Source organism: Petromyzon marinus, chromosome 12 (assembly GCF_048934315.1).
Source record: "Petromyzon marinus isolate PM22_M1 ecotype Great Lakes invasive population chromosome 12, UKy_Petmar_22M1.pri1.0, whole genome shotgun sequence".
Lineage (NCBI taxonomy): Eukaryota > Metazoa > Chordata > Hyperoartia > Petromyzontiformes > Petromyzontidae > Petromyzon > Petromyzon marinus.
Genome location: NC_133678.1, coordinates 7,282,001 through 7,303,216, shown reverse-complemented (window position 1 = coordinate 7,303,216; position 21,216 = coordinate 7,282,001). Strand labels below are relative to the sequence as shown.

Sequence of the window (21,216 nt, the reverse complement as noted above, 5' to 3'; positions counted from 1 at the left end):
CTGTGTGCACCACGCGCACAACACCGCAAGACGGTATGCAGCTTCAACTACGAGCGGTGCCTTAAAGTGTGCGGTAAATGGGCCTTGACCACTTCACGACGTTGTTCACATTAGCTATGGCTTTGTGACTGCGTTCTGCATACTTTACACCAGTTGGACGCGTAATATTACAACCCACGGCTCGCGCACATAAAGTTAAACAAATGGCCACGATGTTGAAACGCTCGTTTCGTAAACTGCACGGTCCAGCAGCTTGTAAATCAGAATAACTTAATTGACGCAGCCTGTTACTATTGCATTGATGTTCAGCCGTGCAGTGCCAACATTGAAATCAGCTTCGAACAAACACGTTTATATTTTGATTTGAAGCTTTCGTGACTGCAGGAATCCCATACTCTTTGGTTCTTTCGGTAAAGTCACGTAGGTAGAAAAATAAAATTAAAAATAATATTACGAGACCTCCTTTTGCCAGTAACAAGATATAGTAATAGGTTTTACCCTTTTAACTGGCACAAAAACTGACACCTTTATTCAAGGCATCATGTGTGCAATAACCACAACACAAGCAGTCAAAATGCAAACAAAAAAGACAACTCTGATAATAATAATATTGGCACTGTCCTTGAATTTGATTGGTCCACACCCGAGACGGCTTTTCTTAGAGCCCAGTCTCCATTGGTGTTGGACCAGACTTTAAACTGTGCCAGTTTAAAGGGTAAAACCTATTCCTATAAAAAATAATATATCACGACGGTTCAGCAGTTCCACTGCTGGATTTTTTTTTCCGCCTGAGGACGGCCGCTTGTGTTGCGATCGAAACGTCGTGATGTATTTTTTATTTTATTTTTTTACCTACGTGACTTTACCGAAAGAACCGAAGAGCACGTTCATATTCGTGGGTCTTTCGGTAAAGTCACGGAGATAGGTTCAAAGAAAATAACAATAATAACAAACACAAAAACTACGACGTTTCGATCGCAACACAAACAATCGTCATCAAGAAGAGTGGGAAAGCTGCTGAGGCAGGGAAGCCTTTAAAACATCCTGCCGCCTCAGCAGCTTTCCCCTTCTTTTTTTCTCCTGATGACGATTGATTGTGTTGCGATCGAAACGTCGTAGTTTTTTTTGTTATTTTCTTTGAACCTATCTACGTGACTTTACCGAAAGACCCAAGAATATGAATTCCTGCAGTCACGAAAGCTTTAAGTCAAAATTTTAACACGTCCATGGGTTGGTGGAAAACTAGAATTCTTCAGTCAAATGTAGACCTGTGCAGAAGGTGACCTTCATGAAAAGGAATGGCATTGAAATGTAATGTTTATTCGTTGAGTATTCCAACATTTTCTGAAATCCGTGCTGATGATTTTTGTCAATGGTAAACATTGGTAGAGTGCCACAACTACAAAATCGTGCGGTGTAATAAGGCCTTCATTGTTTTAATTTCTAAATGAAATTTAAGGCGTTAATGATACAGTTATCTCTGATCTTTAACACCGGACGACGCAAATACACAATAATAAAATAAGATTTTCCAAACATAGACACCATATTTTTGCCATAAAAAAGTAAACTTTTCAAATCTGCGGCATTTGATTGGAATTCAAATGTGGCATAACCAGAATGCAATGCACATTTAATTTATCAGAGTTGCCATATTTTAACAACTAAAAACAATATATGGCTCCAATATAATGAAAACCAATGAGAGACACTGTTGGTCACGAAAGCTTCCGGTGCTTTATGTAAGGCTTACCTACCATACACCGTACACATTACTGCATTGCAGTAACACAGTCCACCACCAACTGATATGCGTGCGCATTACGAATTCATCAACTCTCTAACGTTACGAGCAAAGTTGTGCTGAAATGCCCCGTTCCCATTGCACAACCTGCCGACGTACCAGCATCACTGCTACGAACGGCCATCCGGATGTTGTCCTTGAAAACGTGCAGTCATGCACGACACGCGCGCATAGAGCACGGTTGTAAATTCGCCGCTGGATGAGGGCCTCTCCACGCACTGTCGGCAGAGAGGGTCATTAACTGGCCATACCTCTAAAGTGATGATTCAGTTGCGGCTTGGCGAATGCGCAATGCCGACTACACCCGTTTTATGCATGTTTGTCACACATCCAAGCGCAATACAGGCTCAACGCTGCCTATCTTCCAAGGTCTGCTGGGCGATTCTACGGTTTTAACATTTGATGCACAAATCACACTCTCATTTTCTCCCTAAAGATAAGGGTCCGGCGTGTTGGAAAATAAAAGAATGGAATTATTTGCGTGACTACAATGGAAAAATCTGAGCCCTTGACTCAACAGCAAAACTTTCCCCGTGATGATGCATCACAGCAGCAGCAAATGCAGCACCACACACGCTGCAGGCATGCTATGCACAGGATATGAAAGCCATAACTGCAAGTGAATCAGTGAATAGCTTTACAACCCCATGCCCAGTGATGACTTTTGCTCCCCGATGTGTTTTCGGGTTGGACCACGTGTTGTTCAGCTAAAGCGAGGTCTGACGTTTCGCTCCACGTGCCAGAAAACCACTGTGCGTAAACGACACAGCAGAAAGCTACACAGCACAACTGGGAGTACCAACATGAAGCAATAAATTAATAATTCCACTACAAAAATCAGAAAGTAACATTTTAGATGGATATTGCGTGACATGTTTTTTTTTTTGGGACGGAGCCTTAAGTGTTTACTGGCCACTTTCAAAGGAGACAAATAAGTGACGTTTTGGGAGCAGTGAATGCTCTCCCACCTATTAACACAACACGCAGTTGGGTGTTATATCCGGGCAGATAAAAAGCTGTTATCCATACAAACAGCTGCAGTCAGTCTTTAAAAAGCAAGGCTGGAGATGAGAAAGGGTGTGCGCTCACTCAACTCTTAAAGTTCCCATTCCCTCTCTCTCTCTCTCCCCCTCGCACCCCGCCAGGGCAGCTGAGTAAATAGCTCCCATCAGGCTGCAAGTTAATGGGACCAGAGGGCGTGAAACGTAACAAAAAAAATGCGTCTATATTTGCTCGCAACTTTACTTATAAACCCACCAGCGCAGCTTTTCGGCACCTTTCATCACTACGGCGGCAAATTCTCTCAGTTATATTCGGTGGGTTTTTAGGAGTGCATGGAGTCAATTGCCTGATTGTGTATTACCACTTAAGAACTGGAATTGGCTCAATGGCTCGGTAACACACTGTGAACGTGAAAACTGTAGCAGTGATCACGAAATACAACGGAACACGCTCGTAACTAAGCTACGATCACAATCAGTGTTGGGACAAAAGGGATATAATTTATTTGAAACTCTGCTTTTCAAAAACTGGAATACACTGCGGGAGTTAAATCTTCCTTTTGTAACCCGAGGTCTAATAATTGGCTAATGTTTTAGACGTTATCTTCACGCGGCGTAGCCTACGTACAACTAACTCCATTGCCTCTGCTGCACACATCGGCATGCCAATTTAAACGTGTAGTTGATTCAACACGGGACATGTGACACTTAAGATAAGCGTACTATTAAAAAGCGTCGATGGTACGCGGCAGACTAACACGGAACAATAATAATACGCATTTCGCGATCGTTCTTATGTTGAATATGTTTCAGCAGCATGTGTGAATGTTGTATACCTCGAGGTACACAATATACACACTCCAAAAATGCAGGCCGTGCATGTACAGTACTGTGCAGTATATGTGAATGCATAAAAAAAGACTGATAGTGGAGTGGTGGAGCAGTGGATAGCGCACTGCACTATGAACACAGCAACAAGAGTTTGATTCCTGGCCACATGGCTAACATGACTGACGAGCGAAATATGAACCAGTCTTGCCGCCCCCCCCCCCTTTCACTAACCCACACTGACCAACGTGCCGAAGCATTAGAATATAACAGAAGAAATAGATCATCAAACAACCTCCACGACCAACACGATGTATGTATTTATGTGTAACTTCATTCGCACCGTACGCACACGACCGTGCAAGTCGGAGGTGATGCAATTTATCGGTGGATAGACAAAGGCGATAAAGGCGGTCCAGTGATTTAATTCTTTTCTGTTACTCAATAGATACTTTGACATACTTATTAGGTAACCATTCATACGCCATTTTTTTTTACTGGTCAAAAGAAAACATTTTAATTCTCATGAGGTCCCATGGTGTAAAGTGATGTCTCCAACTCTTATTATCCACCGTCTCTCTCTCTGGCATCTCTATGAAGAAGGCCTATTACCTAAAAAGTCGCCTATTTTATAGTTTTCTTTTTAAGGCCACAGTGTTGTTGGTCGAAAGGGTTGAGGGTTTTTTGTTATTTGTGCTTGTGCACCACTGTCAGTGCAGCAGCAGCATCACCAAATAAGCTGCTACATTAATAAAGAATTAATAACATAAATGAAAATAATTATACTGGACAAACAATCGCTTCGGGACAAGTCAATAATTCAAGGACCCTCCTTTTTATCAATACATGTCCACGTGTCAAGGAAAAACGATGCCAAGTGTATGCTGTCATCATTACATAAACCTTTTAACACTGATGCTTAAACCCATTCGTTGTATTGCAATGAATAGAATACAAACATAAATTACGTTCTATGAAACAAATAATCATAAATAGCAAATACAACGTGGGCTTATGCAACAAAAATCAAACATTCTTACAAATTGATCAATAAAAAGCAAGGACATTCAAATACACCACAGCATTTTAAAACTAGACTGTACACGCAAAACAATAAGTTTTGATTTGAAGCTTTCGTGACTGCAGGAATCCATACTCTTTGGTTCTTTTGGTAAAGTCACGTAGGTAGAATAATAAAATAAAAAATAATATATCAGCCAGTTCAGCAGTTCCGCTGCTGGATTATTTTTTTCCGCCTGAGGACGACAGCTTGTGTTACGATCGAAACGTCGTGATATATTATTTTTTGTTTTATTTTATTTTTCTACCTACGTGACTTTACCGAAATAACCAAAGCGTACAATAAGTCTTGATATGCTTTATGTAAGGTGGCAGTGTTTTGAGATTTGTATCAGTCCTTCAATGAAAAGTCAGTGCAAGTTTATGAAGGCGGAGAGCATAGATGTGTGAGTAATAGTGAAGTCCAACATCGGACGCCGCTGCACCACCCTCTACTGCCACCCTCTGTGGCCGACAACGTATCGAACACAAGAGCCGATAACACCTGTTTCTTATACAGTACAGTACATGTTGAATGTTGGTTGTCCAAGTACTATCCAGGATCATGTCTGCTTAACTTCTGAGGTGTGATGAAGATCTAGACCATTCCGGCTGATTTTGGTCACAGGCGATTGCACTGTTTCATACGGCATTTTAATTCCGTTTAAATACGTGCATACCTGAGGACGCTGCATCTCCTGTGAATGTAGGAGAATGTGAATGTATAAAGACGGTCACTGCATCGTGCGCTTTCAGATGCGCTTTCTGCGGCCGTCTGGAACGCTCTTCCTTCCGATATTAGGAAGCCACTGGAGCTATGCACTTTTACAATCTAAAGAGGAAAGTAAATTTCGATTTAAAGCTTTCGTGACTGCAAGGATTCATCTTCTTTGGTTCTTTCGGTAAAGTCACCACGTAGAAAGAGAATAAAATAATAAAATAAAATAAGACAATAAAATTCTCACGACGTTTCGGCCACAACACAAGGAGCCTTCTTCAGGTGAAGGAACACAACTGTGGGGACGACAGAGCTTCAATGAACGCTGCTAAGATTCGTAGCGTCTTTTAAGCTGGTTGAGAGAAGTGAGGCACCTTGACAAAGGGGTTTACATATCAAACAGGAGAATTTAGCATTGAAATAGCTGAGGGATTAGCTTGTGATTGGTCACAGAAATAGCTATGTTAGCATGGTTGGCTACGTGCGGTGCGAAATAAGTTCAACATACGTAGATAACACAAACAATGATATTCCGAGATCGGGATACCAAATAAATACACGTGCAGCCTGCTTTTTTTGTCAATCCAATGACGGATGAAGACCTTCCCACGCCTTGAAAACCGTGAGAGATATTTGACTATACTTCACCACGATGGTCAGTGCGGGTTGTGCAGGTTGGGACAAGGTTGGGGGAGCAATGGGTTTTCCTGCACTCCACTCTACCGCACACAACGCCCAGGGCACCCATCCGCGCGCTAACCAGGCGCAAAGCAGCTGAGCATCTCGGGATTGGACGGTGATCGGGCGCATTCAGTGTGATTTGGTCAAGCGCAAAAACATATTTATATTCCACAGGCAATAATTACGTGGCCATCATTGTTTTAGAGACCCCTTTTGGTCGTAACAAATAAACATCTCTCCGACTTAATCCATCGCGGTAATGAATTGCTCTCTGTAGACGAGCGGCAGTATCCGTAGCCCTCCCTGGCGATGGGGCAAAACGGCTCGTGAATGAATTGGTGCTCAGATTTGCACTGCAAGGGCATAGATCTTGCCAGAGCAGCCGCCACCACCACCGACCGACTCACCAAAAGCCACCTACCGACCCACCAAAAGCCACCTACCGACCCACCAAAATCCACAACCACCCACCAAAAGCCACAACCGCCCACCAAAAGCCACAACCACCCACCAAAAGCCACAACCACCCACCAAAAGCCACCACCAGAGGCAGCAGCGACAGCAGCAGCCTGATTCAATGCTTCATCGCCCACACGCCCACCAGCAGCCCCTCCTGCTCCCCGGGGGGAATTGGCGCTCACGCTGCTGCTGCTGCTGCCGTTGATGCTCGCGCACCGGTTCACGATCAGAAGGCACATTCACGCTCTGGCTGGCAATAGCGGCGGCAGCATCAGCAGCAGCGATGCGTTGTGACAACGCCCTGCCGACCATCACAGCGTCCATTCAGAATGGAATCGTCGGTCCCAGCGTAGGGTAAAGGATTCATTCCCCAGCGCGGCGCCTGCTTGCTGGCCGAGTCCACGTACATATATATTTTTTGTCATTCGTGGTTTTTCTTATTGTTTTAATGCCGTCGGTGGCTTAGATTTATGTAATTGATTTCTTTTGTTTTGTGTTCTTCTCGTTGAAAACACGTCGATGCCACTGCAACTCGGGGAGGGGGTGCTTATTTAAATATCCTGTGCATATTCGGAGGGCGACAATTTCAACGTTCCGTTGCTCGTACGCCTGACGATGGAGGCTGTAAGCTGCGGAGCAGCAGCAGCAGCATCATCACCAGCACCGGCATCGGCAGATCCCCCTCGGCCGCAGCATCCCGAGCAGAAGAGGTCCAGCAACCGGACACCGTCCCCAGCGCGTCCGAGGGGCGGCCACGCTCGCCTGTCCACGGCCACCAAGCCCGGGCTGCCCACCAAGCCCGGGGCCAGCAAAGCCGGCCTCTCCCCGGCACGCCTGGCCCGCAGGAGTCCGGCCAAGGAGAAGGCGAAGCACGTGTCGGATGCCGCCGGCTCTCCCGGCGTCAAACCGGGCGCGTCCTCCTCCTCCTCCTCGACCTCGTCCGTGTCTTCGTGCTCCTCCGTGGGGGCACCGCGCGCCACCAAGAGCTTCCTCGTGCGCCTGTCGTCGGCCGAGCTGAAAGCCAAGAAGATCGTCGACTGCAAGACGGCCGCTGTCGCTGTGGCCGCGGCGAGGTTGAGGAGGAAGGTGGCCGCGGCGGCGAGTTGCGCGCTCGCGTCCGACGCGGCGGTGGCGGCGGCGGCGCCCGGTGGCACTCGGACGCCGCGCACGGACAGCGGCTCCGACCTCTCGGACTGCGTCTCGGAGCCCCTCTCGGTCTCGGACGAGCAAGGAGGCGGCGGCAGCGGCGGCGGGGATCCGAACGTCTCGGACAGACATCTGGACGACCTTCGCGAGAGCGCGGAGGACGGCGATCAGGAGGAGGAGGAGGTGGTGGTGGGGACGGACGGCGCGCACGCCGAAGCAGCTGCTGCTGCTGCTGCTTTCTACGACGACGACGACGAGACAACTGCTGCGGCAGATGCCGCTGGGAAGGCAGCAGACTTGGCGGACTGGAGCGACAGCGGCATGGAGGCAGAGTCGGCGGACTCCCCGTCCGAGCTGAGGTCCGCTCTGCGCGCCGACGAGGAGGGCTCCGGCGAGGCGGCCGAGTCCTGCTCGTCGGCGACGGACGCGCGGTCCAGCAGGCAGGGCGAGATGTACGGCTTGGAGGAGGAGGAGGTGGAGGAGTTCGGCTTCTTGGACCAGGAGATCTTCCGCGAGATGGAAGAGCTGCGCTCCGAAAACACCTATCTCAAGGTGGGTGCCGTGCCGTGCGGGTGGGGCACGATTACGGGACCCGAGTGTGAGTCGTATTTGGTGACCTCCCGATAATAATTTAAAATACCGCACGGTTGGCTACGTACGGTGCGAAAGAAGTTCAGCATACGTGCATAAATCTCGGCTCTCTTGCTGGCTTTTTGGGGTCAACTCTTCACCGGAGTGGATGGGATGGTGGTGATCGTGTAGCGTGGGGCATGTGATGACGTCCGTTTTGTCATTCCACTGCTGGATGAGAGCCCCCGGGTGCCGTGTTGGACGTGGGGTATTTAATTGACATTGCACGTGAATGCAATGAATGCAGTTATCGGCTCGACCCAGTCGACCTCCCTCCTGGTCCCCCTTCGTATTGAGGGCCCCAATTCGATGTATTTATTTTTCGGATTGTCTAGTTAAGAGCACGGACTGGACGAGCTTTCTAGCCGTACTAGAACATCACTAGAATTGACATCACTCGTTCACGATCGTCTGTATGTATTATATAATCTCGACACTCATTTCGATTGCATGTTATATTCACTACATACCTTCCAACATGCGTAACTATATACTGTATTGTGATGTTGCTGTTTGCCATAATGTTCCTGCTCAAACATGTGCGTTTTAAAATTGCGCAAATGTATCCGCGAAATATACGGGATAACCTTTACTGCTGATTACAAACAACCCAGCTATCTGCGCCGTTGTGTCGTCCCGGTTACTGGGTCACATGTGTGGATGCTGATGGAGATTTGAATCAAGAAAGGTTGCCAAAATAAGATCAGTAATTCGTAATCATGAATTTTTTTAAAAAAAATTACCCTAAAATCATGCAATTAATTACCCAGCGGATACTCTGAGCGCTACGGCCGTTGTGTACTGCGCGTCTTTGAACGTTTCAGAGTGTGTAACCGAGATATACATTGACGTGTCTACGTGACCTATTTTACAAAACGTATATTTGGTAAGGGTGCTCTACTTATTTCTGACACAATACATGTTGTCAAGGATTTTGCCTCCTGGGATTTACTGCCATACATTAAGCCACTGTGCACAGCATGACCTAAATTTGAACAGAAATATACACGCATGGTTTTAATTTCTTACACAGTCACGTGGTTTAAACACATTTAATGCATCTGTACTGTAAATCGATTTTCATTGCTGACCGACACAGTGATGAAATGCGTCCTGAATGTGTAGTGGAAAAAATTCCACCCTGCAGCCATCATCAAATCCGTTATCAAAACTAGGTCACTCCATGGTTGAAAAACAGGCACTTGAATTGATTGACGGCTTTACAGTACATGACTTGATGTTAAGTGGGGATTATAATATCATATTGTGTGCATCGTCCAAAACTGTTAAATGCCAAAGGCCCACGTGTTTTACGTGGTATAATTTTGCAATGTGATTGTTCATTTAATCAATTGTCTACTCGACAAAGAGGGTTTTTTTTTATTGGTCAGTTCAAAGGGTCAACATCCATAATGACACTTGGCTGGCAAACGACAATGATGCAAGCCCAGTCCAACATCCATCTTCGCGTGATTGTGTTGGTGAGCAAAGTTGTTCTCCAGGATTTAGCATAGGGCTTATCAAGCCGATTGGACTTTGTGCTTACAAGCCCTCACATTTGCCAAACTCTCTTAGCTAACAGAATTAGCATTTTCCACTTAAGAGTCAAGCGGACAGGAGTGTCTTTAAGAACGTAAGAATGAGTAGCACTTAAAAGCTTCAATAACGGACCTTGCTATTGCATTGTGCATTGTCTAATATTCCTGTTATGCTCACACTGTACGCAAGGCTCATGCATTCGAATTCCCTGTTACCCACAAAAGCAATCTACTTTACGCTTTATAAAATCTATTGTGCCCCATTTCAAAGCACTGTAGTTCCCAGAAAAACAAAGGGATTTATATATATTTATAGTTCACCAAGTGTATGGGCTTTCCTCATTGTTTAGTTTGCAGTGATGTGCTCAGGTGTGATGATGACTGTTTGTGTTGCAGTCGAAACGTCGTGAGAATTGTATTGTTTTATATATATTATTTTATTGTTTCCCTTCAACGTGACTTTACCGAAAGAACCAAGAATATGAATCAGTGCCGTCACGAAAGCTTTAAATCAGAATTCGTATCTGTTATGAAGCACAACTAGATTGAGATGCTTACCAAAAGTTGAATGCACGGAACTTTGTAACTTATATTATAAAAAAAGTATGAGAAGATAAATCAGAGAACAAAACAAAAACTGGATGTTCGAAAGAAAATATAGTATGGAAGCAGCAAAGGGAAAGTTAATATTTGGCAATTCACATTTGGTAACCCTTAGGAAGAGAGATGGAACCATAACACATGATAAGATACAAAATAAAAACATGAGTGGGTGAATTGTATGCAGACTTTTAACAAAAACTCCATAATCATATATTGCAAGAATCAAACTGCTTTCAGATGAAGAGATTCTAGTTCCACTGTCCATCACAGTGTGAATAAATGGAAAGCTTCTAGACCAGATGGTGTAACTGTAGAAATCAAAGATGGAGGACCAGTTGTTGGAAGAACATTTGTGAACCTGATGAAGGCCGCTTGTGTTGTGGCCGAAACGTCGTGAGAATATTATTGTGTTATTTTATTTTATCAATTTATTATTTTATTTTCATTCTACGTGACTTTACCGAAAGAACCAAATAAGATTTGTGAACCTATTTACAACATGTGTGCATATAAATGAAATGCCCCCATCATGGAATTCTAATCAATACATGTCATACATAAATCTGACTTGAAAAATTACAGAGGCAGAGCACATATATTAAAGATTCACAAAGATCATTGGAAAACGGAATAATGGAATATATAGATGCCAACCAACCACACGAGCAAACTTGGCTTAGAAAAGACGAATTAATATCGGTTATCATGATGCCTAGCCTTTGTAGACTATGAACGTAGATATTACTCGGTTCAAATTGATGCAATCATTCAAGCTCAAACCAGGCCTACATAAAATTAAAAAATAAAAACAATACAATCAATTTACAGAAATAGATACAAAGTAATAAAAACATTAGTGGGGGAGTCTGAGACGGTTGGACACACGTTCATCAAGGTTATTCACAGCAACATTCAAATATGCTTTTAAAAAGTGGATTAAGAAACAAATGAATACACATAAATGGAGACAATATTACCAATCTCAGATATGCTGATGAAAGAGTCATTACAGTACATCATCCAAATTGAAATTAACTACAGGAAATGGTAGAACTTGATGGAGACAGATGCAAAGTGGGGCTTAAATATAAGCAAAAAAATATCTCGTAAAATAAGTTCACTAAACAATTGAAGATATCTGGCGGAGGGACACAACTGGAAAACACATCATAGTATACATACCTATGGGAGTTATTGAAGGCGGTATGGGTGTCAAAATAATTAAATAACGACTTGGAAGAGAGCAGGTTGGACTACTTTTGGAACTACTGCAAGTAGCGAAAATCAACATACCAATGATGCCTAAAAAATTACGTTTCAATCAATGTGAACTAACTGCTGTGGCGTACTGATCGGAAAGCGCAACAACGAACATGACAAGAAGATGCAAATTTGTGACATGAATTCGGGAAATTACAAACACGAAAAGTTAGTGGCCTTGAGCAGGACATGTCACTAACAAGAATGGTTGCCAATGGTCGAGGCTCACGAGGAAATGTGACGGAGTAAGGAGGGAACACACCTAAGATAGTGGCCACTGCGAATTTGGAACAATGAAAACAGCACGCGTGCCGGCGCTGGATGGATTGTTGTGTCGCAGGACCGTAAGAAATGTTTGATGGATTGGGAAAGGCTTCTTTGGGCAGTGGAATGATCACGGCTGATGATGAGTGTTATTTTAAAAAAAATCTAGCTACCTTCTGTTATTGTAACGGATCAGTGTGATTTTGGTAAAATTATATCTCACGAGACAATAGCTGCACACGGCTTAAATAAATGTAAATGTAGTCCAAGATGGACTTCACTCACTTTTATTGTTCCTTTACAAAGCTGCAGGCCGTTGTAAAAGTTAAAACCCACAGTGTAAAGAAGTCCATGAGTTTTTTTTCTGTGTACCTGAAATGACATCATACACCTCAAATAGCATGTTTCCAAATGTGCAATTGTTTTGATGAAGGCTACTGGCCTTGGCTTGTTGACTTCCTCTTGGCAACTGGTTTGGGAATTCACAAAATAATGTCGCATAAGATAGATCCTTACTTCTACTCCATTTTCATGGCCAGCCAGCTTCTTATTCACTGCTCGCCCCTGGTATAAGTAACTGCCTCTTTATTCACACACACACATCTCATTTTTAAACACAAGAGAGAATTGGCTCCTTATTCAAGCCGCAATGCTTAGTCACACAAAGCCAGATTTTTATTCCTTCCAGAGCCTTATTGCAGCTAGTTATTTATCAGGCCCTCTATTTAATCTGCTTCCCTAAATACTGCATGATATTAACTATGTATTAGAGTTTCGTTGTCTATAATCGGTATATTTGTGGATAAAACTCAATTACAAAAACATGATTTATACATGGGCATGTAGGAATACGGATTGCACCAATGAGATTCTAACTAATGTTAGATTTATATGAATGGGTTAGATTGTATACACAATCAGCACACACAATCTGCACACGCAATTACAACGCTCAGCATCACCAATGCCATGTTGAACTCGCTCAGCGTATTATTACAAACAGCTGGAAATATCAGCAAGATTGCGAAAAAAATTACACAGGTCAACAGAAGTAACTTGCACATGGTGCATACAAATAAAATACAACGCTAATGTATTGTTAAGCACAGCATCACTCGGTGAAGTAGGAATCCATCTGATGAAAGATGCTGTGTGGCAGACGCAGCACCTCAAAGCATGCCATTCTTCGGAGGGGCTGTTCAGTTAACGGTCGCATTGGCATGTGGATATTTAGGATCCCGTGACACTCTCTACAATAGAAAGCAATTGTTTGCTAATGTCGTGGCCAAAATGACCTTCAACATAGTCTGTGCTTTTCCCACATTATGTTGTAATATAGTGTGCTGATGTGCACGTAGGTCAGCATAAAACGAATGCAGTTTAACACACATCAGATATATGTGCATTTGTTATGATTTTTTTACATCTGAAAACAACAATTTAAGTGACACACAGTTAACCAATTGTGCCCTCTTTGGAGTCATTCCCTTCCAGACAAGAATTGGTGTCTTGTCTGGAAGGACTATTCCCCAGGTCTCATGACTATTCCCCAGGTCTCATACTTGACCTTGGCCTCGGGAGTGTGGCTTCAGTCCGAGGCCTTAGCCTTACCGCACTGATCTTGATACTAGCCTCAGCCTAGAGCAGTGTTCTTCATTGCAAGGCCCACGGGCTACTGGCGGCCCCTGGTGGCCTTTAGTGCGGTCCCTGACGGTTAACTGTGTGTCACTTAAATTGTTGTTTTCAGATGTAAGAGAAACCATCATTTCACGAGAGATCATTAACAAGCGACTGACACTCACAACAATGAAGTTCCTCTCAAGTCTTCTCAAAAAACATTACAATTACACATCACATCAAGCAAAGTTGTCGACACTGTGACCTGCCACATGGCTCTCTAATAACTATTCTCTTCATATCGGAAGTGTGGGAGGTGGGGGGTGAGGGGGTGGAATAATTTAATCGCGCGCCAATCATGCGCAGACAAATACCTTCGCACTGACAGCGTCCAACATACGCTCGTGACCACCACAGGACGAGCTGGAGGAGCTGAGAACGGAGATGGAGGAGATGCGGGACAGCTACCTGGAGGAGGATGCGCAGCACGTGCAGGACCTCCGGCGTGAGCTCGACCGCGCGCACAAGTCTTGCCGCATCCTGCAGTACCGCCTGCGCAAGGCCGAGCGCCGCAGCTTGAGGGCCCTCGCCGCCGCAAACTCGGGCCACTCGGACGGGGAGCTCATCCGGGCATTTGAGCAAGACCTCAAGGTGAGGCGGCCAAAAGACGCTTTTAATGTACAACTATTTTTAAAGGTGAGTTTGAAGGATCACACAATTATCACAGGCCAGTCCTTGACCTCGATCCCGGCACAAGGACAATTCCCCAGGTCTCATACTTGATCTTGGCCTCGGGAGTGTGGCTTCAGTCCGAGGCCTTAGCCTTACCGCACTGATCTTGATACTAGCCTCAGCCTAGAGCAGTGTTCTTCATTGCAAGGCCCACGGGCCACTGGTGGCCCCTGGTGGCCTTTAGTGCGGTCCCTGACTTGCGGCCCCCAAAAATAAACAAATGTGAAAACACCCCAGCGTCCTGTGAAACCCGATGGTTTCAAATTAGTGGCGGCCCTCACACTGATGTCTGATCGGCCAAAGTGGCTCCCCCTCAAAAGTAGTGAAGAACACTGGCCTAGATGATCGGCCCTTGACTGGCGTTCACACTGGCGTCGACCAAAGGACCCTCGGCCTTGTGGCTCTGTGTTTTCAGCCCGGCCCTTAGCCCGTGCGTAACGATGTCTGCTTACAGGGTTACAAGGTGGCATGTAATACAGTACAGAGAGTAGGTTTTTGGTCTGGGAGCTATAGGGAGGACCCACCAGGGGGACTTCTAGATAGCACCTCTAGTGGGTATTTGCCCTTTTATTTTCATGCTGGCCAGACGTCTTGGTAGAGGTGGAAGTACCCTTACTTTACCCCACCATGTGATCTACCAATTGGCTATGGGAGTACAAATTTATACTGCTGGGTAGACAGAGGTGGGGGGAATTTAAACATATTGCACTATTGTTTCAACTATTATGCCGGGAGCTCAACTGGTGACCTCTGCATTTCAAGTCCAGAAGTCCAGTGTACGTCAATATGAAAGGCGCTTTATAAAATGTAGGTTGTTATTATTATATTATTATAGCAGCATCTCCAATAATCGTTATTGCTCTCTTAGCACATCCTGCTGGCTCAGTAGATCGGAAATTTGAGAATTCAAACCCTCTTCTTCGGTTCTTTCGGTAAAGTCACGTGATGAAGGCCACTTGTGTTGTGGCCGAAACGTCGTGAGAATATTATTGTGTTATTTTATTTTATCAATTTATTATTTTATTCTCATTCTACGTGACTTTACCGACAGAACCAAAGAAGATGAATCCTTGCAGTCACGAAAGCTTTAAATCGAAATTCAAACCCTGGTTGGGGTTCACTCAGCCAATCATCACCTTTCAGGTCAATACTCAAAGTATCCATTCGTGGGGAAGTCAACAGTGATTGCCCCAAGGATTGACTTTCCCCACCATAGAAATGTGGAATTTCCACCACTGGCTCAGGACTGTAAATGGGAGGTGAGCACTACATCAAAATCAAATGAGCAGGAAAAGCACTTTTAGAATTTTGCTTTAATTGCAGTAAAAGCTTTTTTTCTTTCTGTTATAATCCACGAGTCATTGTCACCCCCCCCCCCCCCCGCGCGGATATAGGTTGCGAAGGACGTCTCGGTGAGGCTTCACCGTGAGCTGGAGAGCGTGGAGGACCGGCGTGTGCGGGCAGAAGATGAAAACGATACCCTGCGTGCCAAGCTCATTCAGCTGGAGGTCGCGAAGCAAGCGCTGCAGAACGAGATGGACAAGCTGAAGGAGGTGGGTGACCCGGCCCTCCTCGACCATGATCTCGAGCGCCACTGTCAACCACACAAGCACCTCGGCATCGCCTACTACATGATTGAACATTTTCAAGTCATTATCAATACTATTATTATGTTTGGGTTTATTTTGCGCGTCAGTGATGCATGTTGTGCGTCAGTGCTGATGTGTTGTGCGTTCGTGCCGTACGTTGTGCGTTTTAGAGTACAACATACATTTTCGTGATGCCTAAAAATGAAATGGTGCCCCATTTGCATTTGAGGCCATTCTCGAGTCTATAAATAAGTGTATTTACAAAAAGAAACTCTCGTATTAACAGCATTCAGCGTAATAATACATTTGCTGCCCTTTGTCAATCCAATCCAGTTCCCTGTGAAAGCCTCCCCACACCATGTAGATGTTCGGTGTAATTAGACCATACTTCACCAGTCCAAGGTGGTGGGGGTACCGGGTCTCATTCTGACATCACTCGGCACTGACGACAGTCGTGACTGAAAATTGAACACAGGTCACCGGGGTTCGTAGCATAGTGCATGAAAACACAAATAATAAACATTCATCGGCGGTGGGTGAAGCTCAGTATAGCGTTCAGGATTTTACAGCAAGGACATAATTTATTCGCGAAAGCCATTTTGTTTTTCAGGAAGAGAATGTGGAACAATTTTTTCCTACGATGACTGATTTTATTTTCTGGCAAACACTATTTCCAATCATATACCCATTGTACTAAGCATGTACAACAGAACACAATTGTGGGTTTCGTCTACTTGTTACATTTCCAGAATTGTGAACAGGGTAAGGCAGGCTGGCAAATCATGACTGGAATTTCCAAAATTTCCATGCACTGGTACTCAATAGGCATTAATCTTCGGGAGCACTGGACGGCTTAATTTGCCATGGCATGCTGCGTGGACACAGTTATAACGCTCTCTATCACAGAAACAATCTCATGCTCTTTAGGTTTGACGAGCCAATTTTAAGGGTGAGTTGTGAACGGTGAGCAGTGCACTAGTCTGTTAACAATCTCTCTAAATATAAACATGACACAAGCTCTGAGATGATTTTAGTCGGATAAATGTAATATCTGACTGACTGGAATAATGAGATGGTGTGTGGCTGTACTCGTGACTGTGACTGCATTGCCATATCTTGTGAAAGCAAGAATAGATACACAAGTGACCTAATTTTCACAATCAAGTATACATCGCACCCAACAGACCTGCAGCACGGACTAAGTATCGTAATACTTAACAGTGGAATGTGTCATGATATTTACACATCATGTTTATGTACTTGTTGGACTTTATTGACACCGTCAGAAGCGTCATCGATGATATCTGCCGTTCTTCTTTTCAATTTCACCTCCGCTTCGCCTCATCCGTAATCTGCTTTGCACTGCACATCTGAGCACGCGCCGAATAACGCCAATGTAGTGTTGCACATCTCCCGAACGCAGAACGCTCGTATCGGGCAGGGGCAATCGTGCGGTGCATAAGCAATGAGCACATAAGTTCTAGAGACGCTTCCGCTCTCAGTGTGGTTTGCAGTGCTTTTCCCAACAAATAAACCTCGCCCCGCCGCCGGGTTGCAATTGTGGCCGAATTCTCAGCCATGATGTCATTTCCCACTCGGTCATAGAAAACAATGGGGCCACCTCGGCGTTCTGAGAGCCCTATTGTTAAAGCCACGGCTTTATTGATTGTACATGACAATGGTGGTATTGTGCGAGCCTTTGCATGACCTCTGACAGGTTCCTCTGTAGTGGATTTCCTTTTCAACCAGAGCAGTGAGCCAAGCACCTTAAGTTCCTTGTCGAGTATAAACATATTTGCTTCATGTCATGGATGTTAAGTGTTCAACTATTATACACCGCAAATTACGATCCAACAGGCACGGGGCTGATCATGGTTGAAAACTTACACTGGGTCCCTTTTAGGTAATTTGTGACATAGTTACAGCCTGTGTGTAATTTCGTTTTATACTGGAGTGTAATTTGGCTTTAGAAAGTGGCTCAAGGTGATAAAATATGATCTAAATGAAACCATTGCACAGACTCAACTCCGTATGTTCAGGTCATAAGAGAGAAAGTCAAACAAATAGCAGTTGGTCTAATTTATTTTAAACCGAACACTTATACCCATGTAATGTGATGAAATTACTTACGCACATTCGGCTTACGAACGATCACAGATACGAACAAATCTGTCCATATGTCCAGTTGCCTGTTCGGACCGAGAGTCTGTAAGTTCAACCGCCACGAAATAGATAGCAGTGGTGGCATCTACATCTGCAGAATATGAAGAACCTGTGACATCTACAGAAAATTATACAACTTTTAAAGCCATTCCCCGTGTTTAGTGTACATGCCGTACAACATGTTTGAAATCGACAGGAGTAAAATTGGACTTACGAACAAATCGACTTACGCACAGACCTCTGGAACATAATTCGATTGTAAGTAGAGGATTACCTGTATATGTATAGATTTTTTTATGTAGCCTTATATATGTCGTTTTGGCGGGATGGACTCGTGCATGAATGCGATTTCTGCAGAGACCCCGCCCGCTCCCCCAGCTCAGTATTTGATATATTTAAGTAGAGATCTAAGTAAGATAGTGTCACACTTTTAACTCACAGTAGGCTTGATCCATTGCCACAATAGAAAATGTTTACCCGAATGCCTTCATGTCAACATGTGGTTAGCATCAAAATAAAAAGGTACAGTGTTAGACTGCGGGAGGTGGGATTGCTGATTGAAGCAGAATTGATTGTTTTTGTGCTTCTGCGGCTTGGTTTTTAATTCATTCCCCCAATGGAACTGCATTTAACCAACGCCACAGTCAATACAAGCTGATTTATGAAAATGATGGTGAAGTTTGTTTGTGGATTGCTTGGTCAGGCACATTGATTTAAAAAAAACGTATGAATAATGAATTATATATGTACTTAATGATATTAATGTATAATTGGAGTGAAGTGCATTAAGTGAAACACTGCATCCGTACTGTTAACCTCTTTCAAGGCTGCAATGATTGGAAGTATAGTACTTGTGATCTTTGACCTTTTGCCCTAAGCAATATATTATCGGGGGCACAGTGTTCGACACTTGAATCGCCATGCAAGTTCCACACTTCCTCCAAATGGTGTAAGCACTGCCACGGGAAGGCCTGACATACAGAGGCAGGCAGGCAGAGCAACAGAAAACCATCCACATTGCGATCATATTTCTCTCTTGTGAGACATGCAAAAGCGCAGAAAGATACAAAACAGCCGCGCGTCGCTTGCTGGCCGATCATCTAACAAGTCGGTGATCGACGCAGACAGGCCAATAAAGGACTCTTCGGACTGCAATGTGTTTGTCGTAAAGTATGTGCGTTCTGAGCAGGCCGAAGGGCGCTTGCAGGCAATAGCTGGAGAGCTCTGGCGCGTGGCAAAACCTTTAACTCACCGCTGCATTCGTGTGTTTTTACAGCGATTGGCTTCACAAATCTTCGCCCTCTCTACGCCATGCCTAGCTTGATGAGCAACATTTCAAGGAAAAACAAACTAACATGTGCCAGAAGGTTAATGTTTCAGCAGGGCCATAATCTTATGTTTCAGCTACCTGGCCTGATTTTAGATAAATACTGTTTCCAGAGTGTCTGTATATAAATATATACTCTGTTATAGAAAAACTACAGCATTTTTATCTGCATGATGGAATAGTAGCATGGTGAAGAAGATATTCTTTATGTACCCAAGTCTTTACCTTACCAATTATCTTGAATTATATATATGTTCAACAACACATAACAGAAGCATTCAACACAATCACACCCGACATGTCTGGCAACACCATGAAGACATTTAGAGGTTTAGAGATATAAAACTAACATGATGAAAAAAAATCTTAACATGGCCAAATGCGTGTGTCGTATCGACCTAGCTAAAACTACCATACAATTATATTTCTTCAGTGACAACATGTATATATTCATGTGGCTTTACCGAAAGACCCAATGAATATGAATTACTGCAGTCACGAAAGCTTTAAGTCAAGATACAACCTGTATAGTTCAAAGGTCGAATATATAATACAAATATACGAAAGGCACAACAGGAATAATTGCTGCGAAGATGTTATAGTTCTTAGTTCTACCACACCCAGTTCACAGTTCTCAAAACCAAGAGCAACTTCGGGAAATTAAAATATCACAATAAAAAATAAGAGATAGAATTTCAGCTTAGGGGCCATCATAGAAAAAAATTCGTTCTTCAGGACGTGTGATTCACTTGGTAGGTTTACAAATCCTGCATTGTAAAAGTAATGCGTGGACGTTGCACAATGGATTCTTTTGTGGGGTTTAATGGGTGAAATTGGAAGCACTTGAAACAGGGGCCAGGGACTTTAAGAGAGCTGCCATGCCGCTGAGCAAATGCATAGCAGCTGCTCGTGTTGGCGACACCCACCAGGGATGAGCCGAGTGCCAGCCCCTAGGGGCAACACTCGGATTTTTTGCTGCTTAAACATGAGAGACAAAGGCACTTTGGGGCCACTCATTCCAAGGCTCTTTTAAATGCTGCAATGTTCCCATTAAATGTGGCACGTTCTAAAGGTGGATTTAGGGGTTTAAACATGGAAAAGGGGAACACCGCTGTCACGTCTCATTTGCCCCTTATGGATTTTGCACAATCATACTTTACATTGACTCGTCATTCACATATAATTTAACATCTGGGTGTATTTAATTGGGCATGAAGCGTCATATTCTTGGTTCTTTCGGTAAAGTCACGTAGAAGGGAAACAATAAAATAATAAAAATATAAAACAATAAAATTATCAAGACGTTTCGACTGCAACACAAGCAATCATCATCAGGTGTGAAAACCACAACAAGAAATTTTGAAAAAAGTAGCGGTTATTTTTTTTTCAAATTTTCTTGTTGTGGTTTTCACACCTGATGATTGCTTGTGTTGCAGTCGAAACGTCGTGATAATTTTATTGTTTTATATTTTTTTTATTTTATTGTTTCCCTTCTACGTGACTTTACCGAAAGAACCAAGAATATGAATCCCTGCAGTCACGAAAGCTTTAAATCAAAAAATGAAGCGTCATGTTTATAAACTGTATTCTTCATCAAGTTACCAACAAGTGAACGGATTGTTAAGATGCGTTTTGTGTATAAGTGTATAGCTACAGTAGAGTTATGTATATTTTGCTTTTTTTAACTAATTGCTATTAACAAGCCTCATTGCTATATAAACTCTGATTTATTTTATTGTTTCCCTTCTACGTGACTTTACCGAAAGAACCAAGAATATGAATCCCTGCAGTCACGAA

General features: G+C 43.8%; 1 protein-coding gene across 5 annotated transcripts in view; it reads left to right on the top strand.

Annotated features, from left to right (window-relative positions):
- Positions 1-6,495: 6,495 nt before the first annotated feature.
- The window catches only part of MTCL1 (microtubule crosslinking factor 1), a 37,016-nt gene continuing 22,295 nt past the window's right edge, over positions 6,496-21,216 (top strand). For 2 of the 5 annotated variants that reach the window (XM_032952831.2, XM_032952830.2), the window contains exons 1-3: positions 6,660-8,248; positions 14,026-14,259; positions 15,735-15,893. In XM_032952831.2, coding sequence (XP_032808722.2) covers positions 7,166-8,248; positions 14,026-14,259; positions 15,735-15,893 — 1,476 coding nt within the window. In that variant the 5' untranslated portion in view covers positions 6,660-7,165. Of the gene's footprint in view, positions 8,249-14,025; positions 14,260-15,734; positions 15,894-21,216 lie in introns of all 5 variants that reach the window. The other 3 variants (XM_032952835.2, XM_032952834.2, XM_032952832.2) reach the window with 3 other exon arrangements.